The 23,166-nt window shown below is 38.1% G+C and overlaps 2 protein-coding genes across 4 annotated transcripts in view; one reads left to right on the forward strand and one right to left on the reverse strand.

The window, feature by feature from the left end:
• Nucleotides 1-12,807, reverse strand: part of LOC122801817 (phosphatidylinositol glycan anchor biosynthesis class P) — a 137,097-nt gene extending 124,290 nt beyond the window's left edge. Inside the window, exon 1 of one of the 2 annotated variants that reach the window (XM_044071442.1) lies at nucleotides 12,691-12,807. The gene's annotated coding sequence lies outside the window, so the exon portion shown is untranslated. Of the gene's footprint in view, nucleotides 1-11,529; nucleotides 11,709-12,690 lie in introns of those variants that run through there. The other variant, XM_044071441.1, reaches the window with a different exon arrangement.
• VPS26C (VPS26 endosomal protein sorting factor C) overlaps nucleotides 11,734-23,166 on the forward strand; it is a 377,577-nt gene continuing 366,144 nt past the window's right edge. For both annotated transcript variants that reach the window (XM_044071439.1, XM_044071440.1), the window contains exon 1: nucleotides 11,734-11,868. In XM_044071439.1, coding sequence (XP_043927374.1) covers nucleotides 11,812-11,868 — 57 coding nt within the window. In that variant the 5' untranslated portion in view covers nucleotides 11,734-11,811. The remainder of the gene's footprint in view (nucleotides 11,869-23,166) is intronic.

Here is a 23,166-nt window from a genome sequence, read left to right on the forward strand (position 1 = left end):
TCAAAATAAGGAAATTTCCACTCAGAGAAGGAAGTTCCATGAAATAATGTAATACAAATGGTCTGCAGACCTCTCCACCCAGATTACTTAAACCTGCAGATCTAGCAGCATTAACTAATCTTACAAACACTGATATACTTCCGGATTCTGAATAACTTCTTTACAGTGCCGGTGCTAGGTCATTTTGTGCCCTAGGCAAAACATATTAGTGCGCCCCTTGTTTTAAAAATAAGTTACTTTTTTTAATGAAAAAATAGAAAAAGGAAACAATGATTTATAATAGTAAAGAAAGTCATCAACAGCCCCCAAAACACACAGACCACTAGTATCTGGTTGACCATGCCAGACAATGTATTACAGTATAAAAAAACACACACAACAGTCCCCCCCCCCAAAAAAAAACTGCATCACCAGTATCTGGTCAACCTTGCCAGCACAGTATTAAAAAAAGTCAGTCATCAACAGCCCTCAAAGCACACAGACCACTGGTATCTGGTTGACCATGCCAGTGTATTACAAAAAAAAATCAACAGTCCCCAAAACACATCGCATCCCTAGTATCTGGTCAACCCTGCCAGGATAGTTTATTAAAAAAAAAAAAAGAAAGTCATCAACAGCCCCCAAAACACACAGACCACTAGTATCTGGTTGACCATGCCAGACAGTGTATTACAGTATAAAAAAACACACACAACAGTCCCCCCCAAAAAAACTGCATCACCAGTATCTGGTCAGCCTTGCCAGCACAGTATTAAAAAAAGAAAGTCAACAGCCCTCAAAACACACAGACCACTGGTATCTGGTTGACCATGCCAGACAGTGTATTACAGTATAAAAGAAACACACACACACAACCCCCCCCCCCAAAAAAAAAACAAAAAAAACTGCATCACCAGTATCTGGTCAACCTTGCCAGCACAGTATTAAAAAAGGAAGTCATCAACAGCCCTCAAAACACACAGACCACTGGTATCTGGTTGACCATGCCAGACAGTGTATTATAGTATAAAAAAAACACACAACAGTCCCCCTCCAAACAAAACTGCATCACCGGTATCTGGTCAACCTTGCCAGCACAGTATAAAAAAAAGTCATCAACAGTCCCCAAAACACATTGCATCCCTAGTATCTGGTCAACCCTGCCAGGATAGTGTATTAAAAAAAAGAAAGTCATCAACAACCCCCAACACACACACTACCTAACCTTACCTACTACTAGTATCTGGTTGACCATGACAGGAGTGTTAGAAAATAAACTGCCCCCAAAACAGCCAGCCCACTGCAGATTTTGTCTTCTACTATGATCTGGTTGACCCTGCCAAACTCCAGGCCCAGGATGTTAGAAACAAAGAACAAATATATAACCAGTCCACCTTTTCATTTTAAACAGTATCTGGTCAATTCTGTTGAAAATAATTAAACACATAAATTATCTGGTTGACCCTGCCAGGAAACAAAATGCAATATCTGTATCTGGTTGCCATGCTGAAAAAAACACAGTCAGAAGAACCCCTTACTTTTTTCACACTTATCTGAAAAGAAACTGTCAGTGTGGATTAGTTTTCAATTAGCAGTAATAAAATTCATACCTCGGAAGAAGACTCCACTGCCGCTCACTCACTCTCACTCATTGCTTTACCCAATGCAAAGAGCGGGAAGAGAGCCCGAGAGCAATAGGACTAATCAGCAGCCATATCATGTATATGGCTGCTGACTAAACAGTCCAGTCAGACTCAGATCCCTGCAGTCTCTAGTTAATCCAGACAGTTTTTAAAGCAGTCCGGCAATGGTAACAAGTAAAGTAGGTGCTTTTATTTTTGTTAAAGCGGAACTCGAGCACGCATGCACACTGCTCCAAGTTCCGGGAATACTTGCTACATTTAACTAAATTAGAGAGGTATTATGAGCCGCCCGGCTGCAGCCCCTCATGATCTGCACCCTAAGCGAATGCCTAATTCACCTTAGTGGTGGCGCCGGCCCTGCTGCTTTAGCGTGTGTGTGTGTGTGTGTGTGTGTGTGTGTGTGTGTGTGTGTGTGTGTGTGTGTGTGTATGTATTTTAACTATGCAGTATCACACCTATTCTTTAGTTTAGTGTGAGACAGTACAATTGGTTTATGAATTTATCATCCATATAGATGTTAAGGTACATTCACTGTTGCTGCCGTAATCAATGGGACATACTGCCTGCAGGTAGCCCACTGATAGAAAGACTCCCAGAGCTGTACTTTCACCCCGTGACATCAGCTAACTACCTCCCATTCAGATGTCAGGGCCTCAGTGGTACCAAAGGTCACTTGCCAACACCATCTTTAGACCTTTCATGCCTTGGCTGGACAAGCAGCCTACGCCAGGTAACACAGCAGAACTGGGTCAAGGAAGACCCAAAAAGAGGCTGAATCCCCTTGACAAGAAGACCCATCCATTAGATCCCAATCTAAACATTCTGAGATTTATGCAAGTTCAAAACAGAACCTATACAGGGAGAGGATAGTGAAGGGTTGGGGAGACAAGGTAGCATAGGGTACCCACCCCAAACCCAGAATGCCATATAAAAGGTGAAAAAGGAGGATGGTGGTAGGTATGCTGACTGCAACAGTGAATGTACTTAAATATTTACAATTATGGTAAGCACTTAACACAACTGTATGGTATTAATTGTATCATTAATTGCTGCAGCCCTCATCAATGGGATGACTACCAGACCACTGGACCAGTGGGTGGTTGTCCCTGGTTGGGCTGTCTCGGATAGCGACCTTGCAGGTCAGCAAAAGCAAACCCTGCTCTGGCTGCAATGGCTGGGTTATAATATCATAAAACAATGTGAACTGAGGACTAGCAGCTGCTTTCAGAACTGAGTGGGTACTGACCCATTGAGAAAGGCTGTGGTGACTTCAGTAGCTAAAGCTGAATGGGCTTTTACATGGCCTGATACTGCATTTCCAAAGACACAATAACAGCCACTTGTTTAATAGGTCCATAGGTAAGTATTAGGCTAGCTGCCTTGTGGGTCATTTTAAACATAGCCAATTTCCCTAAAACGATAGAATCAAACCCAGTACCTTATGTCTGTGAGGTAAACACCATAACCATTATGCCAACCCCAAACCCCCATAATGTACATTTATTCACAGGCTTCCTCTCCATACCTTTTGTAACGGTAACGATGTTCTGATATCTTTTGTTTTGCCTAAATGAATCTTAGTTGCATATGCCTGTCCAAGGAATGCAATGCGCTAAGGTTTAGGGGAAACACATGTGGAGCTGCATGGCCTGGTTGATGGAAATGTCCATCACCTCTTTTGGCATGAAAGAGGGACACTCCTCCCTTGTAAGTCATCAAAAGGTTTCCCTGTAAAATGTTACTTTGGGAGAGACCATCGAATTTGGTTCCAAAGGAGACAGGGTTAGTTTCTCTAAAACATACTTGGGAGTCCCCTGGTCAGTTGCCTATCAGGTGCCAGGATCCACCAGATCATGTACGGACTCAGGTCACTGAACCAGAAATACCACTATGACTCTGTCATTGTACATGTGGGTGTAAATGATCTGAGACATACCTCACTGATCTATATGACTATATGAATATATGAATATATATATATATATATATATATATATACCATAAAATGGGAAACATACACAACTTCCAATATGCAAGCCCAAAAATTCCTGGACTTTGTCAACACAAATGTTCTGGACCAGCAACAGTTCCCTAGGAGCACCAATATCCATAACCTGATTTTTACAAACATGGGGGAACTTTGCACTCAACCAGGTGTCACATCCTCACTTGTTAGGTCAGATCATAAAGCTGTCTCCTTTAAAATCAAACTAAAACCTGTCACTACATCCAACCCTTATACATTTAAAATTTATTTCAAAGCAAACTATATACTACTAAGTGATAGCCTGGCAAAATTTCAAGGTCCTTCAGACTGGATGGACATGAACACAGCTGCCTATGCAAAATTGTTCACAGAAATCTCTACCATCATGTAAACAACTATATTGAGGCAGATGTGCCCACCCCAAAAAAGCATAGGGCTAACTCTAAGAACAAATTACCCTGGTGGAATTCAAAGATCAACAAGTTATATAACAAAAGAAAGAAAAACACTGACAAAACTAGGAAGTACAATGCTCAGCAAGACAAGAAAACCCTCATCAAACTAAATATGCAACTTGTTAGTCTTATCAAATCTACCAAAGTAAAACTTGATGTAAAGCTAGCTTCACAGGCAAAAGACAACTGTAAATCCTTCTTCGGATATGTCCGCAACCTCAAAATGTAACTCACAACAGTGTGCTGATATAAATTGTAAATGGAATCAACTACATGGAAGTAAAGGATATAGCAAACCTATTGGCTAACAACTTTAGCTCCAATTTCACTCTGCTGTCCCCCACTGACACTTACCATGAATTATTCTCAATCATAGTTCCCGCACTATCACTAGAAAACAAGTCCTCAATGCGCTCTCCAAAACAAAACATACTGCATTTATAGGCCCTAATAATATCCCAGGTTGTCTCTTGAATAGCATAAAACATGACCTACCTGGCCCTCTAAGATCATTGTTCAATCTTAACTTCTAAACTGGCTTTGTATCTACCTAGTGAATGGAGGAATGTAACAGCTAACCTTCTGCACAAGGGCAGGCCATCTACTGACTCAGGTAATTACAGACCTATAAGTCTGACTAGTCTCACATGCAAGGCCATGGAAATCATTTATAATATCTATGATAATTAAGACATAGAAAATCTTCAGACAGTGGATCCAACACAGTCTGAATTTGCCAGGGGCAGATCGTGCATGTTCAACTTAGTGAAATTATTTGAAAACGTCACTAACGCTATGGATGAGGGCAAAATGGTACCCACTACATATTTTGGGATGGCCAAGGCATTTGACACTATTCTTCATTCCAGCATTGTCAAAAAACTAGGAGTAAACCCCTATATCACTGGTTGGCTAGCCAAATGGCTCTCAGATAGGATACAGGAAGTGAGAACTGGGGACACTACTTCTACAAAAGGTCAAGTTACCATGGGAGTCCCTCAGGGTTTGGTGCTGGGGCTACTCCTTTTTGGCATACACTTTTCAGACATCAAAGCTAATGTAAAAGGTCTCTGGTTGACCACGTCTGCAACCTTGGTCAATTACAGAATCCTCCAAAGACACTAACATCTCCCAAAGGGGTTTGTCTCAAACTAATAAAAGGTGCGACAGCCATAGTCTAAAACTGAATGCCAAAAAATGCATAACAGTATTCTTTAGAAAGTCAGCCTCCCCTATATATATATATAAGAGCAGACACAGTGGTTAGGAACTTGGGAATCTGTGTAGTCAGCGATTTGACCTTTGTCCATCATGCATCTACTGTTGTAAGGAAATCATCCAATATTGCGCAACTCCTTAGCAAGGGTATAGCAGCCAGGTCCAAAGATGTCATTATCCTACTGTATTCAGCCCTCATTAAATCAGTCAGAGTACAGTGCTCCCTTCAATACATACCTTACAAGGCAAATGCAACTGGAACTCCCATAGAGGTTCCTTACAATAAGACTACAAGGTGGAAACAACATAGAATATGCAGATTACCTCAAAGCCTTATCTTTATACTCAGCCTCCTACAGAGGACTGAGAGGTGATCTGTGTCTGGCTTACAAAGCATTGTGTGATCCAATACCAATACTGAGGGACTTGCTGCACATCAACAAATCTAACAGCATTAGAAATACCAGATCCAGGGAACATAAATCTCACTTGCAACATAAACAGAACATGATGGAGGGAGAGGTATGCTTCTTAGAGACTACCCCTGCTTTGGAACAGGCTTCCCATCCATGTGAAGCAGAGTTTGTCCCTCACCCTTTTCAAAAGTAACCTGGACCAATAGATGGGAAATCGAAAATTTACACCCTGGCTGGCATCTATCCCACTATGGGACAGAGGCAGCCTGTAAATACTCTGCCACTTAAACACAGCTATATGTCTCTAGATGTTTATCCTGTCATTTAGAAATGGGAATACACTGCTAGGATTAAAAATGCCTCTTAGGGTTGTTAGCCTAGTAATCACCTATGAACATATACAATGTAAAAGAATCCTTGACATTGCATAGGCAGTGTTTTACATTAACAGGAGAAAAGAGCTCTGTAAATAGAAATTAACTGTGGTGGTGGTGCTGCGGTAGCGTTGTCGCCTCACAGTTAGACGTTGCTCATTCGATTCTCAGTTAGAGCGTCTTCTGTGTGGCGACATGCGTGAATGGGCGTTCCTTTGCTGAAGGTTGTGCGTTAGGCTCGGCAAGCCAGTACGTAAAAATCTATTGCCAATCATTAGCGGACCGGAGTTCCGCTGTGGCGACCTCTAACCGGGAAAAGCCAAAAGACACAAACAAACTCAACTACAGGAACAAAGTGTTAAATAGCGAAATAATATTAGCAAGTACCACTGTTTTACAGCTGATAGTTAAGAAGAAATCATTAACTGAGCATACAATAACAGGAAGAGCTTTCCTACTGTCATTTACTTACTTAACTTGACTAAGATAAGCGGCGGATTTCTAGGATTCAGAAAAGTTTAGTGCAGTGGGGAAGCCTTAGCTCCAATAATTTCCCCACTGCATTAAGTTTTTCCAATTCTTTGACCCCCTTGCAGGGTCCTCAGTGTGGAGGGCAGTGCTAATGCAGCAATCTAGAAGTGTGGCTAATGCTAATAAGGCATGTGCTCTCCTCAGGAAATGTCAGTGACTCCTGATTTGCTTGGCCAAGTAAAATCTACCTCTTGGAGGAAAAAGTAGCTGCCATAAAAACACAGTGGTCACTCACTTACTATTATGGGAGTACTTGTGGTGCAGATAAGTTTAGCAAAGACGTTGGTGAGTATGTTAGTCTGTGAATGTGTGTGTGTGTGTGTGTGTGTGTGTGTGTGTGTGTGTGTGTGTGTGTGTGTGTGTGTGTCTGCATGGGATTGAATGAAGCTGCTTGGGGGGAGTGTGAGTGTGTATGTGTGTTTGTGTGTGTGTGTGTGTGTGTGTGTATGTCTGCATGGGATTGAATGAAGCTGTTTGGGGGGAGTGTGAGTGTGTGTGTGTGTGTGTGTGTGTGTGTGTGTGTGTGTGTGTGTATAGGTTTACTATTATTTTGCCAAATTAAACAGCAAATTGCTACTAATTCGAAACAAAAATGTGAAATTTATAATGTTGAACACAAATAAAGTCGAACTCTGAAGTGATGAATGTTCAAATTCGACATAATTCGAACATTCACCACACTTCCAGGAACAGTATTACTGTGACTTGCACAGTAAAAAATGTGTTTGCAGGTGAGCAAGCCCCCCTGCACACCCCCTGCTACTTAAATATATAAACTCCAGGACTGCACTATAGTGACGGAAAGGGTACATTTCCAGATCCCCACTATAGTGCGATCTGCATCACAATGTCGAACCTTACAACAGCGAATGCTGTGCTGCATTTGCTGTTGTAAGGTTCGACATTGTGGCATTTGTTTTTTCGTTGTGTGAAACGGCACTTTCACACAAATGTAAATCACACAAAGTGCGATCGACAAAATGATGTACAGCCGTGTGTGTATATATGCATCTGACTGTGTTTCTGCCTGGGTGGCTGCTCTAGAAAGTTAGGTAGGGAATCGAGAGTCTGGATGTATATTTATATGTGTGTGTATGTGTATGGGGCTGTGTTTCCATGAGTGTTATTGACTGTGAGTGGTGGTTATTTGTTGCTGGGTGGATGTGTGTGTGTGTGTGTGTGTGTGTGTGTGTGTGTGTGTGTGTGTGTGTGTGTGTGTGTGTGTGTGTGTGCCTTTGCCATCTCAATGCATGAGCTTGTAGGGAGAACAGTAGCATGGTCAGGTCTAACAGCACTAGTGTGAGCTACTGTGTGATTCAGAGACCTGCTAATGAGCCAATAATAAGGTTAATATGGTCATTCTCATTGTGTCCATAGCTGCATTTTCTCACCTTCACTCTAATTAACCAAACTGCAATGGGCAATTAGTGCTCCTAAAGGCTTTACGCCCGTATCGATCTTCCCTCTCAATTAATTCTAGTCAATTAATCAATGTACCCTGGTATATGTATCTGTGATTTTATCATCCTAATTTAATACCTTCCAGTAAATAAATTATAAAATAAATATAAGATACAGATTATACACTAACTTTTATTTTGTAAATTAATCTATTTATATGTAAAGTAAACATTCCAATTCAAGCACTTGATTTTTCAGAAGTATTAACAAATGTGAAATATAAACTTGTAAATAGTGTAAATATTGATTAGTTGATTATTTCTTGTCTTTTTTAATTGATGTCAAAAGCTTAACTATGAATTCATATTTCTTAAAGTGTTTATAAAATCATATTTAATTAAAACAATGATAAATGCAATACTTTAAACATTGTTCTGTTGTCTAATCTGGATTCTGTCAGAAAAAGACTCCTTCAACCAGTCCACATACCTGGTAAAGAAATCAAATAAATAAATGAAATTCTGCACCCTGTGTCTCAGACAAGACACATGTATTAACATTTTTTTTATAAAAATCAATATCTGATATCCTGGAATTTAGTTTTCAGTACTGCTAAACTGCTTTTTTCCTCTTTAATTCCAGCAGAAGTATTAAATACCTTGATGGCTTCCTAACCTGTGATATGAAAAAAATAGTGCATATTTGACTTAATCAGGCTTGTTAATAAGGCCATTTGCAGTGTACTAATCTCCCTGCATCTCGCTGTGTGGTTACTGTTTTATAATTTGCATTACCCCTAAATGACTTGCCATGCTAAAATGATTTAAGGTTAGTCCATATAATCTGCTGTATCTCAGAATGGTCTGCCATGCTGACATAATTTTGTATTTCAGTTAAAGGTTCCTTCTCCCACACTATTTGTAAATATTTGAGCCAGTGACTCCTTTGATCTGTAACTTTTTCTTTTAGTCTCCATCTTTGAAACACACTTGCTTGGACCCTTTCTTTTCAGCTGTAAAGCAGTTAATGAATTGCTTTTGTGAAAGACTCATTTTAACTGAAATGTCCTTTGCTCAATACATTTGTTAGAAAACATGGTATAGGTACTTTAAGTTATTCTGGGACTTATTAATTGCTAGGGCATCACATCATTCTAGGCTAATTTTTAATAGACTATTTTTGCTTATGAGTGACTGTTTGCACATTTATACAGTATGGCCACTTTCTAGTGTGAATTGTTGTTTTATTCATGTATTAATGTAGGGACAAGTGCTCTTTTATAGCCCTTATGCATGGGATCTGTTGGGCTTTTGGACCCCAACTATCCGAGTGATTCTTATTGTTATTTTCTTGAAGCTAAATCTCTCTGTTTTGCTACTGGCTTAGGCTATGACTGAAAAAAGTCCTGGACCAGCCCAACTTAATCATTCAATAAAAACAAATTACTGGTTGAGTCATGTTTGGGTTTATGATTTGGAAACTACATCTGCATTAAATACACCTGCATTATAGTAAGCCTCAAAATGAATACACGCTCTACAATTAAAAGTGCTTATTCTAGCAGCAATCCTATATGGAATACTTTTGCTATTTATCTGAAGTAGCAACACGTGTTTAACTTTTATGGCAACATAACTAGAGACTTTTTATATGAACCCCACTCTAGAAGCACTGAAAATGAGCAAAATGTTTATTCTGGTAAGTGTCAGCAACTTAAGGATGTGTTATGTCAAAGCTAATATGACTGCAGATAAAGCCTCTGTATGATTTACTGCCGAGGTAAACCATGAATTTTCTGCATCAACAATAAAGTGGTACAACTAAAGTAAATGTCTGCATTTATGGACCAGGACTAGAAGAAGGCAGTGGTGGCTGTTTGCTGAGGTAACCTGTGACTTTTCTGTTATCATCCAATAAAGTGGTGCACCTTAAATCAACATCTGTATGTATGACCTAGGGCCAGAAAAAGATTGTAGAAAAGTGGCACTCATTCCTGCCAGCTGTAGCAAGGCTTGTTGAGTGCTTTCAAACTATCAAAAGTTATGTTATTAGGTAAGGCGAGTATCACACCATTACACAGAAATCTGTATAATGAGATGGTAATGTTTCCGAGTCAAGGCACATTATCCCTTTTCCGTATTACATTATGTAGCTATCTTCCAAAAGTCATTTTCAGACTTCACAGTAACAGTGAGGCAGTTTCCATACACAGTACTTGTAGCCAGTGAATTGCATTTTGTACTCACAGGTGCTTACTTCTACCACCCAGTCTATCTGGCAGTTAAAGAATGGGCATATCACTTGAGCTGCTGCCCCCAAAACTAATATCTGTAACATTTTTAGCTGCTCGTCAAAAACTATTACATTTATTGATTTTGGAATTGCAATCCTCTGTAAGCAAGCTATACACACATTTTTAGAGACATTAATCTAGATGGTTATAGAACTGACACGGATTGATAAAGCTCCGATGTTTCAAACAGGTTCAGAAAAAAGAAATGTACTCTTTATGTCTGGATTATGCCCTTGCTGTGAGGAAGGATTTCCAAAATAAACTCCATAAAAGACTAGGTGATCACTTCTTTGGACTGAAGCACTTGTCTGCTTTACAAAGGTTACCCGCTACAATGAAAAAGAGGGTCTCTAATAGCACTTGCATTCCCTGACAAGAAGCAACGTGACTGTTTTTAGCTCGGATTATGTAGTTATTTATTGTCCTTTTTCCCCACCACTCAAAGCCCTTTGCAGACATTTATTTCTTTATTCTTTTCAATATCAATATGGACTCAACTACTGCACTCAACATCACCTCGTGAAGGTGTTCCCATTCCTCCGTGGAATTTAGCCTCAGTGCGTGGAAATTATCTACCTACAGATAGATAATCGATACAGCATTATGACATCATGAGTTGTTTCCATACCACATTGCTGGTAGTCCCATGATCATGCACAGTGACACTTTCTCATGGAGAGTTGGCTACAGTTATAAATGCTTACCCGTATTTTTGATACAGTACAATGATCAACTGGTGTCCTTTGTATCGGTCGATTCTGTAATATTCAGAGGTTGAAGGGCAAGCCTGGTGAAAAAAAGTAATACCAAGCATACATACACGAATCACAGTAGTAACCAAGACACTGGAACTGTATACATACCTCTCAACCTCAGAGTAAGAAATCTGGACAAAGTCATAAATAAAAGAGGGACGAATGCACTTATAAGACGCTTAGAAAGATGATAGAAATATATGTTTTGCATTGGTTTGAATTTCTGAAGGATATGAAGTCTAAAAATCAAATGCCTGTCTTACTTTTAACTTCAATATTAAATGATTTCCCACTAATTTGCCAGAAAGCCACAAGATTATGAAAAACGGGCCAAAATCTGGACACTCTGAGAAAATCTTTACAGTTAACAGACATGACTGTATACCACCTTGCAAACTGTCGCTCCCCAATAAGCAGAACAAAAACAACAAAAAAGGCAAACTATAATTACAAAAAAGTATACATAGCTGAGGTTACCTGTTTGACAAATATAGCGTGAAAGCACTTGATTTTTATCCTCTCTTCATAAACTCAATCCAGCATTTGCTATTTTCGTTGCCCATTACAAACTCCCTCCATAAAAGGAACAAAACAGTACTGATACTTTAGAACCATTCCACAAAAAAATAAGGAAACTAACTCAACTGTCAAACGGTGTCACGTGATGAACACATCACGTGATCGCTTTTTCCTGAAAGCTGTTCACGTGATTGAAGAGTAATTTTCGCTTGAGGTTAGAGGACAGTTTTGGTGAAGAAGATGGGGACATCACTTGATATTAGGTTAAAACGTGCAAATAAAATCTACCATGAAGGGGTAAGTGATAAAGCAACCGCCGTTATCTTATTGATGTTTTGGCTTCAGTTCGGAGAATAGTAGAATCATGAAGACGTTGACAGTAAATAATGTTTGCATACTGACAGCGGTTTGTGATATTTTTAATAACTTACCGAAGATGCGATGAAAGTTTTGTTTTTGAATGTAGATAGTTGGCGCTGTTTGTGCTCTTTAGCTGCAATGAGTTGGCTTTACAGGTATTGAATGGGGATTAAGATGTGCCAGATTTGTCTTTATTTGTTGGCATTTTGCCCGTTTTGTTTCCTGGATATATTTCAGGATGAGTGATGCATATTAAGGAGAAGGGGTGTAACCAAGAATTTGTAAAGTGTACTCGCCGGGATCCTAATTCCCCTGCTAAAAAAAAAAAAAAAAAAAAAAAAAACTCATGGTACAGCACACACTTCCTCCAAAAGTGTTTTGCAATAAATTATTTCCTTTGCAATGTTCCACAGAATGACTTTTTGGTTACAGTGCTGCACTACAAGTCTCTCGACAGTTAGCGTACTTTAGTGCTGTGACAAGCATCTATACCACAGAAGAGTAGGCAGTAACCCTGAGGTATGGTCACGCCATTGCAGATATTTAGCACCCCTCTGTGCCTTGGGGCCCAGTCATACAAATGTGAGTATGCAACACTGAAATTATTAGTGCAGTACCTTGGCAGATGGTGTATGTGTGGTCTGACAGAAATCGCCCCACACCTTGTGGTCTGTCCCAAAGAGGTGCATTCATACCAGCAGCATCCATTCTTTGTTCGCAGACAAACTGGTTCTACATAAGCATTACTCTCACACTTACCCCAACGGTACCAGCCGCCAAACAAATTTCAGTCATTTCAGAGATAGCAGTACATAATTGCACTTCCTTCTTTGTTATTCTTTGCTATTATTTCAGCTGACTCACTATGCCTAGTACTCTTTCCAGTCTAGATTTACTTCTTTGTACTTTAAGACTAAGGTAAAAATAGTTTATGGAAGTGCCCAATTATTTGTAAACAGGTGTACAGAAACAATCAATGGAAAACGTCACTGTCCTAACCTCACTGAGGTGCACAGTCAGCTGTAATGCAAGTGTCATATTCTACTCTTGTAAATCCATATATTTCAATCCAGATTTAAAATCTATATAATGTTACAGCACAGTGTATTATCCAGTTAGGAACTCACCCCCATTCCATTGGTTCAGCACCATCTGAGTAAAAATAACTTGTAGCAGCTGATCTCATTCTACACCCCCACCCTCTTTTTTTTTTTTTTTTTTGCTTGCCTGTTTTATCTTACCTGGTTTCCTTTCCATGTCTATCTAGTGTAATGTATTTCCATTATACCTTCATTAATTTAATTCACTGTAGAACACATGGACACACACACAAATGCATGCAGCTGGATACAAATTTAAACTTACTGGTTTAGCACATATAAGATGTCTCATTCTGTCTTCCTTAAGAACACACTTAAGCAAACTAGCATAGAGTATAAAGGTACCATTTGGAAGCTCAAAGTTGAATATCTACTTAAAATAGTCACAGAAAACAAAGCTAACTACAATATCCAGTAATGTTCAGAGCCAGTCCAAAATAATTCAGCCCACTCCTAACCCAAAGGAAATGGCTAAAGTCCTAGTTGACAAATTTAGTAGAAATTTTATGCCACCCACCGTTATCGTTATTCTACAGATTCTAAAGACCTAGCAACACCTATTGTTATTGTAGAACAACTTCTGTCAGCCTATTCAAAAGTTAAGGATGCATTGTCCATTGGCCTTGGTAACATAACAGCTTGACTTATTAATGCCAATTGTGGCCTGTCTGAAACTCTATTTAACTACTTTTTAACACAAGAAACATCTTTATTAATGTTTTTAATGACATAGGTAGTCATACATTTATATAAATGAAAACAAACTATATCAACATATTTTTATTTGCAAACATTATACAGCACTTATAATCTATCCAGACATTGTCAGTTGGACATTACATAGCTCATTAAAATCCTGCTTCTTTTAAACCTAATTCTTCCTGCAAAATATTTTTCTGCATGTATTGTTCCCACGGTTCCCATATTTTTATATAACTTGCAAGACCCCATTTCCTGTTGCTTAATAACTATAAATATATTTGCTACTTCTAGTACAGTTTTAGACTTTGATTTCCATTTTCAAGAAATTACTTTTTTTGCCATCATCATGATTAAACTCAGCAGGGCCTTCTATGTCTAGGCATTTCCAATTCTATGTAAAAATAAATAATTTCCTTAGTTATATCAATTTGCTCATCCAGTATTTCTGATAAAGTAGTCTGCAAGGAATTTTTAGTCTGCCAACTCATTACACCCCCCAGAAATTATGTTCCCAATTACCTCTTTCCTCCTCATCACACCTCCAACATTTGTTATTTGCCTGAGGAAAAAATTCTTTGGAGTCTACTTGGGGTATAAAAATATCTATGTAAACTTCCAAGCAACAGTCCTAAATCGTCTAGACTTTTTGTGGGAGACATACATGTAACCTCCCATTGTTTCTTTGTGAATTGCTTAATCCAATCTCTGCTCCCAAACTTTTCTAACTTCCTCTGATTGATTCTTATAGTTACCAGGAAATATTTTATATGCTGTAGTGATTATCTCTTTTTTTTAACAGCAGCTTATGTTCTATATTCTATTAAAATCTCTACAAGTGCTGGTCTTTTCACTTAGGATCCCTTATTTATTTCTCTTTGCCTATACTCTGCCTGCAGTTCAAATAAATTGTTGGCCTCTTTCCATTCTTTTACCTTCCCCTCTCTAATTATTTGCTCCCAATGCCTTGATTCCTTTTGACAGTTTTCTCCAATAAATTCCAGCCCCCTTCTGACTAGTATCCCTAATTGTAGTCATCCCTATCTGCAGAATCTCCTTTCTCCATTCCTGTATTGTCTTAGTTCTTAGAATACTTTCTGCTACTTTAATAATATAATATTCTGTATGGTTATTGTTCTCCTTAAGGATCTGCATCCAAAATCCTAGTCTCTCCTTGTTTCTCGAGTTTCTCCCCTGTTTCATCATTATCTCTTTCCACTTTGAATTATAGCTTTTTGCTTGTGCTGTTTATAGGAGCCTTAACTGTGTAGCTGCAAAAATCCCTTCAAATCGGGTAACCCCCAAACCACCTTGTTCTGTTGGAAGAATAGGCTTATCTCACTTGACTCTTCCCCTCTCAGATAAAATCATTCAGATCTTTATTAATTGCTATTCACAATTTCTCCTCTGGATGATAAAAATATGCCTGATCTATGTATAAAACTCTAAAAACTAAAAACATCTTAACTGCTTGTATCTTACTATCCATATATCTAAAAGAGAGCTTCCTCTCAGTTTTTGTATTATCTTTTATTTAGTCTTTTCTCACATATCCTTAGCTGCCACAGCAGAATCCTTTTTAATCCATACTCTCAAGTACATCATTTTGTCAAATCCCCATAAATATGGATATTGCTGAACAAGTCTGTGTGTGGGTTCATAGTTTACAGCTATTGCCTTTCTTTTAGCTTCATTAATTTTGTATCCTGAAATGAGATGAAACTGTCTCAGAATGTTCCACAACACAGAAATGTCCTCTTCAATAGCAGGTATAAGTTAATATCACCTCCAAATAAAGTCAGCTTTCCTTTACTACCATATCAATTACATCCTTGAATTTCTCAGTCCCTTATTTTTTTTTTTGCTAAAGGTTCTAAATACAACACAAATAACAAAGGGGAAATCAGACACTCCTGCCTGGTTCCTCTGCTCCAACAGAAAATATCAGAGAGGAACCCACCCAGTTTAGTTTTTGCCGTCAATCCCTCATATAGCCTCCTTATCAACCTTATAATTTTATCAGGGAATGCAAATGATTCCATTGCCCTGCTCATAAAATCACAGCTTTCTCTGTTGAACACTTTCTGTGCATGAAGACCCACCAACAGCAGTGGCATTGTCTTACATTCTGCTTCCCTCTGGATCATCATTGCTCTGTTAATGTTGATCCATATCTATCAATGTTGGCATCTTTGCCATTCATTTAGCCATTATAGACATAAACACTTTGTAATCATGGTTTAGAATTGAAATGGGCCTCTATGAAGTTGGATCTGAAGGGTGTTTAGGTATTACAGCCACCACCATTTTCTTCCAGGATGTTGTTGCTTTTCGTCTTCTTAAAATACTTTTAAAAACCTTTCAGATCTTTAGCCTTTTTTTTCCCGTCCTAGCTTCCAAATTTCTACAGGAATACCATCTATTCCTGGGGACTTTCTTATAGATTGGTTATACATCACCATTTTTATCTCATCTCCTCCTATCCTGAATGTTAGTAATTGGGCCTCATCTGCTTCTAACCTTGTCATAGTTAATTCTTCCATAAACATTTCCATTTCCACCTTTTTGTGATTTCCATATTTCTCTGCTTTATACAGGTGTTCTTAAAATTTCTGAAATATTTGCAGTATTTCTGCAGGACCTCACGTTAATTTCATTGTTATAGGTTCCTTAAGCTTGATGACAACCCTTTCTACTTTCTGTTGCCTGAGTCTTTGTGCTAAATGTGTTTGTTCATTGGAGTTGTCAAAAATAGCTGTTTAACAACACTTTTTCTAAACGCGTGCATATTATTGAGGTAATCCTTGCTCCTCCTCTTGTTCTGTTAGATTCCCCCCTCCAATATATTAACCTTTGTCAGTCCCGCTAAATAATACTTGTTACTTCTTAACCATATGCATCTTTCTTTTATTTACGCCCTATTTTTAAACTCCACTTTAATTTTATCCCACTTCCTAGCTATATTTTCAGAAGAAATTTCTATCTTCTCTAATAACTCCCAAATAATTTCCACTACCCATTTCTTAAATTCTTTCTTTCAACAGATAGGTGGGAAAGTGCCAGTATCTCATTTTTATTTCAATACCCTGCATTTTTAGTTTAGTTATTGCTGATATGTGATCTGAACTGGCTATTGTATGTGTAGCAAAACTTTCAATTAATTGCACATATTCCTGTAAAATATAACTTCTGTCTAGCCTAGTCCAGTTTTTGTACCTTGGGAAATAATGCATAAATTCACTCTGAACTCCCACTACTGAATTCATATCTTCTATGCCAAATAGTTTCAGAAATTTCTTCAAAAATCAACTGTCTTATGCTATATTTTCTTTTCTTGGCCCCCCCATGTGCATCCTCACTGCTGCAGATCAAATTCTAGTCCAAGACTGCAAGTAATATTCCATGTTGAAAATTGATTGTTTCATCCAGAATTTTCTTAAGCTCCATTATAGTAGTTTTAGGTGGAATATAAAATACATGCCAGTGTAATCCTCCTCCCTTGCCAGTAGCCTCTTAGTACTACAAATCTATCATTATCTTTTTTATCCTCTTCTCTCACTATTGAAGCTCCTCTTGCAATTAAAGTAAGTAGTCCTCTTTTCCTTGATCCCAGATATTCTGCTGAATAAGCATCCTGAAAACCTTTCTTTATCAAATTCACATGACTAGTTCTTTCCAGATGTCTCATGTAGCATAGTTGTTTGCACTCTACTTTTTTAATACTGTTCACTACTCTTTCTTTTTTGTATACATATGTACGACCATTTGCATTTTAAAGGTAATATAAAAAGTGTTGTTGTAATTTTGTAAGAAGAAAAAAATACATGACATCTGCAGAAGAATTCTGTTTAAAGGAACTTTCAACTAACAGTCAATATAGAGTCATGAAACCGGACAAGGGAGGTGGGGTAGTCATTATGTCAAATATAGACTACACGTGGAATATGCAGAATATACTGCAGAATTTTGACACCTATGATTTGGTGTCTAAATTTGATGTTCAGAGGGCATATACAAAGATTGATTGGCAAATCTAGGATTTATTTTGTAAAGGAATAATCAATCATGACGAACATTTCTACTTGTCAGTAGAACATCCAGTTATGCCCAACCTGTTCGGTATACCCAAGATACATAAGGACATTAGCAACCCTCCCTTTAGACCAATTGTGGCAGCCAGAGGATCAAAAACAGAACCCCTGGTGGCATATATTGATATTGATACTGTTAGTAAATACACTCTTGACTATATACCACACATATTAAAGGACTCATGGCATTGTTTGGATCGTCTAAGGACTTTGCTAAACACGACCTTGGAGAATTGTTGGTTTGTTACAGTTGATATAATACATTTTATTTTCAGTAATACCTCATGATTTAGGTTTGGAATGGTTTTCTAGAAGTCTGGCAAAATATAGCCACATTCACCAAGTAAAAAGAAGTTTATTGGTTGATTTAATGCAGATTGTCCTAGAAAACAGCTACATCCAGTTTGAGGGTGAATTTTACAAACAATGTACGGGAGTAGCAATGGGGGCTAGATGTGCCCCCATTTATGCCAACCTGGTTCTAGCTGATTGGGAGGACCAATATGTTTTGACATCCACTTACGCATCCAAGATGATTATTTATCTAAGGTTCTTGGATGATATATTATTCTTATGGAAGGGTTCTCAAGATGAGTTGGAGGACTTTATAGTCTATGTAAACCACACTAGAACTTTTCTGAAGTTTACCAGTAAGGTTGACAAAAGTGCAATTGATTTTCTGGATTTGCATTTATACACCAGAGATGGGAGGATAGAATCAAGTCTATTTAGGAAAAAGACATACATTAACACCTTCTTACACTACGAGAGTTGCCACCCACACTATGTTAAGAAAGATGTAGTAAAAGGTCAGATGATCAGGGCATACTACATTCTTAGAAGAAATAGAGATGCTAATTGGTTTATTTGCAGAAAGAGGTTACCCAATGGATCTATTAACGTCAATTAAATATGACATTATTCAAAGAAGGGGGACAAACTTTAAAACAATCTTATTAGATAAATCAAGAGACACAGAAAAGGTCCCCAGGTACCAACAAAAACACAATGACACCCAGATGGGCATGGTGTTGCAGCACAATACCATGTCTGGTAAGGTGAAGGAAGTTATTGAAATAGGATGGCACAACATATTCTCTGCAGATATGTTAAACATTTTAGGGGGTGGCCCAAAATTTATAAACAGCAAGGGTGTTAACATCAAGGAACATCTGGAGGAAAATACCAAAATCCAGTTAGAAAGCTTGCAAGTACATCAGTGATGGTCCTTATGTACAAATTGGCAACTGTAAAAGGTCCCTTGCGTGTCTAGGGTGTTGTAATTGCAACATGAATATAGTCATATATGTGGCTACTTGTTTATTTTGTCCAGCATTTTACATTGGAATGACCACAAGAAAAATAAGACCAAGGATACTGGAATACACCAGGGACATAAAAAACAAAAAGTCAACCAATTCTTTATTTAGATCAAAAAACTGCTCAAGGCTTGGAAAATACAAAACCATGGACTAGTGTAACTTCCACTTTATTCAACGCTTTCGTAAAAAACTTCTTCAGAACCAAAAGGAATGTTACATCAAGCATTCATTTAAATACTGCACACAATTAAAATCAATTAATCAATTACATAGTGTGAAAACAATTAAAGAGCCCTTTACAAAAAGCAAACTCTTCATTCATCATTATGCACTATAGAATAGGCATAATTGAGTACATTACAATAACAAACATTATAAAACATATGCTTCACGATCTTTTAAGAAACATTTAATATTGATGGCTTCATTTAACCCAGGAAAATGATCCGCCTGTAGTTTAATTTGCCATCTAGCCTCTCTTTGAGCCAAAAAATTCCTGTAATCACCCCCCTGATGTCAGGTTCACAGTGTTCCAGGATAGAAAAAAAATGTTTAAAACCAATACAGTCAACACTATGTTTATAAAATATTTGTTTTTTGTCCTTTTTTCTAATATTATACATATGCTCCTTCATTCTAACATTTAATTTTCTAGTAGTCATACTAATATAAAATGATGAGTATTTGTCACACACTGCAATATAAACAACTCCTTGCAACAAAAACTACCAGGGACCCCTATGGTATAAAGTATGTGAGGAAGCTGAATGTAGGAACCTTCTAAAATAAACCTACAGACGGAACAGTCATGACACTTGTGCATACCCCTGTTGATATGCCCCTTCTTAATGCTACATGTTTAAATGTTAGAATGAAGGAGCTGTTTGTTTCATTTTCCCCAAATGCTTTGGGCCAAAAATGCTTAAAGTTACTCATGCCAGGGGCTGTCTAGTTGAATTTTGTGAGTGTGTAACTATATTATTGTGGGAAGCAATGAATTATCAGGAAAATAAAGCTTCTGAATGTCCTGTAAGAGTATACATATCTTTACAGGATATTTTAATGTACTCTTGAAATGAGTATACTTGTCACTGTTTTGAAAGTCTAACCTCTGAAGCCATGGTAAGTGTGCATACATAAAGGGATATACAAGCTGATATGATTTGATATTTATGACACTGAAATGGTCAGCATGGGCTGTCTAAAGCTGGAGTTACTAAGGAGTGTTTATACAAACAGTTATGCACAAAATAGCACATAGTCCCCTGTTTACATTAAGAGTACACAGTGTGTGATACTGCCATGTTGTGGGTGGTGTATTCAAGCAGTTGGTATTAGTAAAACATGATATTAAAACATGATATTAAAACATGGTGGGTAATGTGAAGATATTTTGAAATATAAATGCTCTTTTGGTAATGCAGTTTTGCCCGTTACCTAGATTTTTTTTATAGGTTCATAGGTGTGTACTAGGCCAAAGGCCCTGGAGCCTTTACAAGTCTAGCCCATAGAAGTGCCCTGGCATCATGCTGCCGTTAGTTCCTGGTGCCTCTATCAAGTAGAGCCACTGGCATGATCCCTGGGGTGAACTTTCTATTTCCAATCCACTCATCAATATTTCTCTTGAAAAGGTCCAGTGAGATGCTCTGCTTGACATGTATGGGAAGTCCATTCCAGAGCATGGGCAGTCTTTGGGTTATGAACCTGTCCCTCTAGCATGTTCTGTTGATTGTGGTAATGAGGTTGAGGTCCCTGGAGCTTGTGGTGTGGATGGATTGGGATTTCTTTAGGTGTAACATTTCTAACAGGGCTGGGTCAGACATGGCTTTGTAAGTCAAGCACAGATAGCCTCTTAATAGATGATACGAGACAGAAAAGCTGGAGTTTGTTTGAGTCTGTCCATGTAAGGCATGTGTGTAAGGCCTAGGTTCCTCTTTGTGAGGTACTTTTGGCGCCTTTCCAGCTGTTGCATGTACATGCCAAATGGGACATTATACTCTATGATTGGTCTAATGAGGGAAGAGTAGAGAGAGATGATTACCTCTTTCTTCCTGGATGCAGAACCCTTGGTAATGAGATGTGCCACATAGGACTTTCTGACCACATTGGCAATGTGGTGGTCGAAGGAGAGGTTGCTGTCAACCTGTGTCCCCAGATCTCTTATAATGCCTTCAGTGTTCAGTGGGCTACCATCAATGTTGTAATTAGTGGGAACTAAGTTTTTCCCAAAGGGAATGACAACATATTTTTTGGCATTAAGCTTAAGGCTACGGGTTCATAGGTGGGTACTAGGCCATTGGCCCAAGGGCCTACGTAAGCCTAGCCAACAAAGTTCCCTGGCTTACGCCACCCAAGAAAGTTATTTTCCTGTGCCACTGCCGAGCAGAGACACAGAAGTGATCCCCGGGGTGTATTTCCTATAGGTTCATAGGTAGTTACTAGGCTATCGGCCCAAGGGCCTACGTATTTCGACACCAGTCATTGGTCTCATTGAGGCCTTTCAGTAGGATGTCTACATCACTTGACATAATTAAATATATAAATTATAGATGCATTAACTTCATAAAATCTATTTAACCTACAGTTTAGCAAATAGTGCCTTAGACACAACAGTAAGGCACACAATGTTACCACTGATATTTGCCATCTAACACAAATGGTTTTGTAGATAAATATTTTTTGCATCGATTTAGCAAAAATGGAAGCATGCTATCCCCTCTTATGCATCATTGGAAAGCTCTTGAACAGATGAACAGTTCCCCCATTAATATATTGCATCTGTCTTAACTATAGCACAAGTATTTTTTGGCAAACAAAATAGTTTTTCTTTCATAAACAATAGTTTTTTTTTTCTCATAAACATTCAGTATGAAATCAGCATCTACACTCAGACCTTTGATACTGACACTAGTGTGTAGCCCATTGTTTACCAAAGAGTTATTATATTTGACACTTTCTTAATTCATACCATTTATCAGATGTTATAAATTGAATGAACTGTTTTTTTTTGCTAGAGAATTTTGGAGCAAGTGGTTTCCTGGCTTGGACTGTCCTCCTGCAGTTTAGGAGTAAATGATTTAAAGGGTATTACCCAAGTGTCTTGCAGCTCACATTTCACTTTGGCAGCTTTCTTTAAGAATTCAGCCCTTAATAATATTTGTTAAGCAGTTATATGGTCTACGCTGAACATTGGATCCAGTCTGTATCAAGATCTGATTGTTTTGCTGCTATCATCAAGGGTTTGCTGTTCTATTGGCTCACCTAATCAGAAGAGTTTGGAATGCTGTCCTGTGAGTAACAAACCCACTCTTTTCAAGTTATGTACTTCATACAGCTGTAAGAGTGCTTCTGTCCTCTAAAGACCCTGTTCACCTTTCCCCTACCTTGCACTGAATAATCTCAGTGTCACATGTTTGTACTTGATTATCTCAAGTCTGGAGAGTAAGAGGAGAGAGGTACATTGTTGGATGTGGGAGAGGAACTGCTAAGTGGACTGGGAAAGTTTGGATTACTAAGCATTCCAAGTACTTGTGGCATTAGGCTTAATAGTTAATAGACCCACTCCTGTATGTCTATTATTCTGGTAAGTACACAGTTTTCATTTTTTAGTCATGAGCATTTATTTATTTATTTTTTAATTATTTTCCTAAATTATTGGTTGTAAACTTACTTCCCACTTAAGTTTTTAGGTTTTTCTTTTAATGATCTACTGAGTTACTCTTTTATGTTTTCTCCATGAGCTGCTGAATTCATTCAGCAGCCTTGAATTTTCCTGTCTTACATTTTACAGTTCTAGCTTTGTCATTTATATATTGTGTATGTGTTGATCATGTGTTTGTTTACTGACAGCTTGTTTATTTTTGGTTACTTTGCTCACATTTGCTGTTTGTTTGTAATCTGTCAGACTGTACAGACATTATCATTTTGCTTGACATTATCAAGCATAATTATTTGCCGTTTTATGATCAGAAACTCTTCTTACTGCTGTGTTCCCTGTACATTTCCGAAATGGTATTACCTGCA

The sequence above is a fragment of the Protopterus annectens genome, chromosome 5.part0 (assembly GCF_019279795.1).
Source record: "Protopterus annectens isolate FY-2018-M chromosome 5.part0, PAN1.0, whole genome shotgun sequence".
Lineage (NCBI taxonomy): Eukaryota > Metazoa > Chordata > Ceratodontiformes > Protopteridae > Protopterus > Protopterus annectens.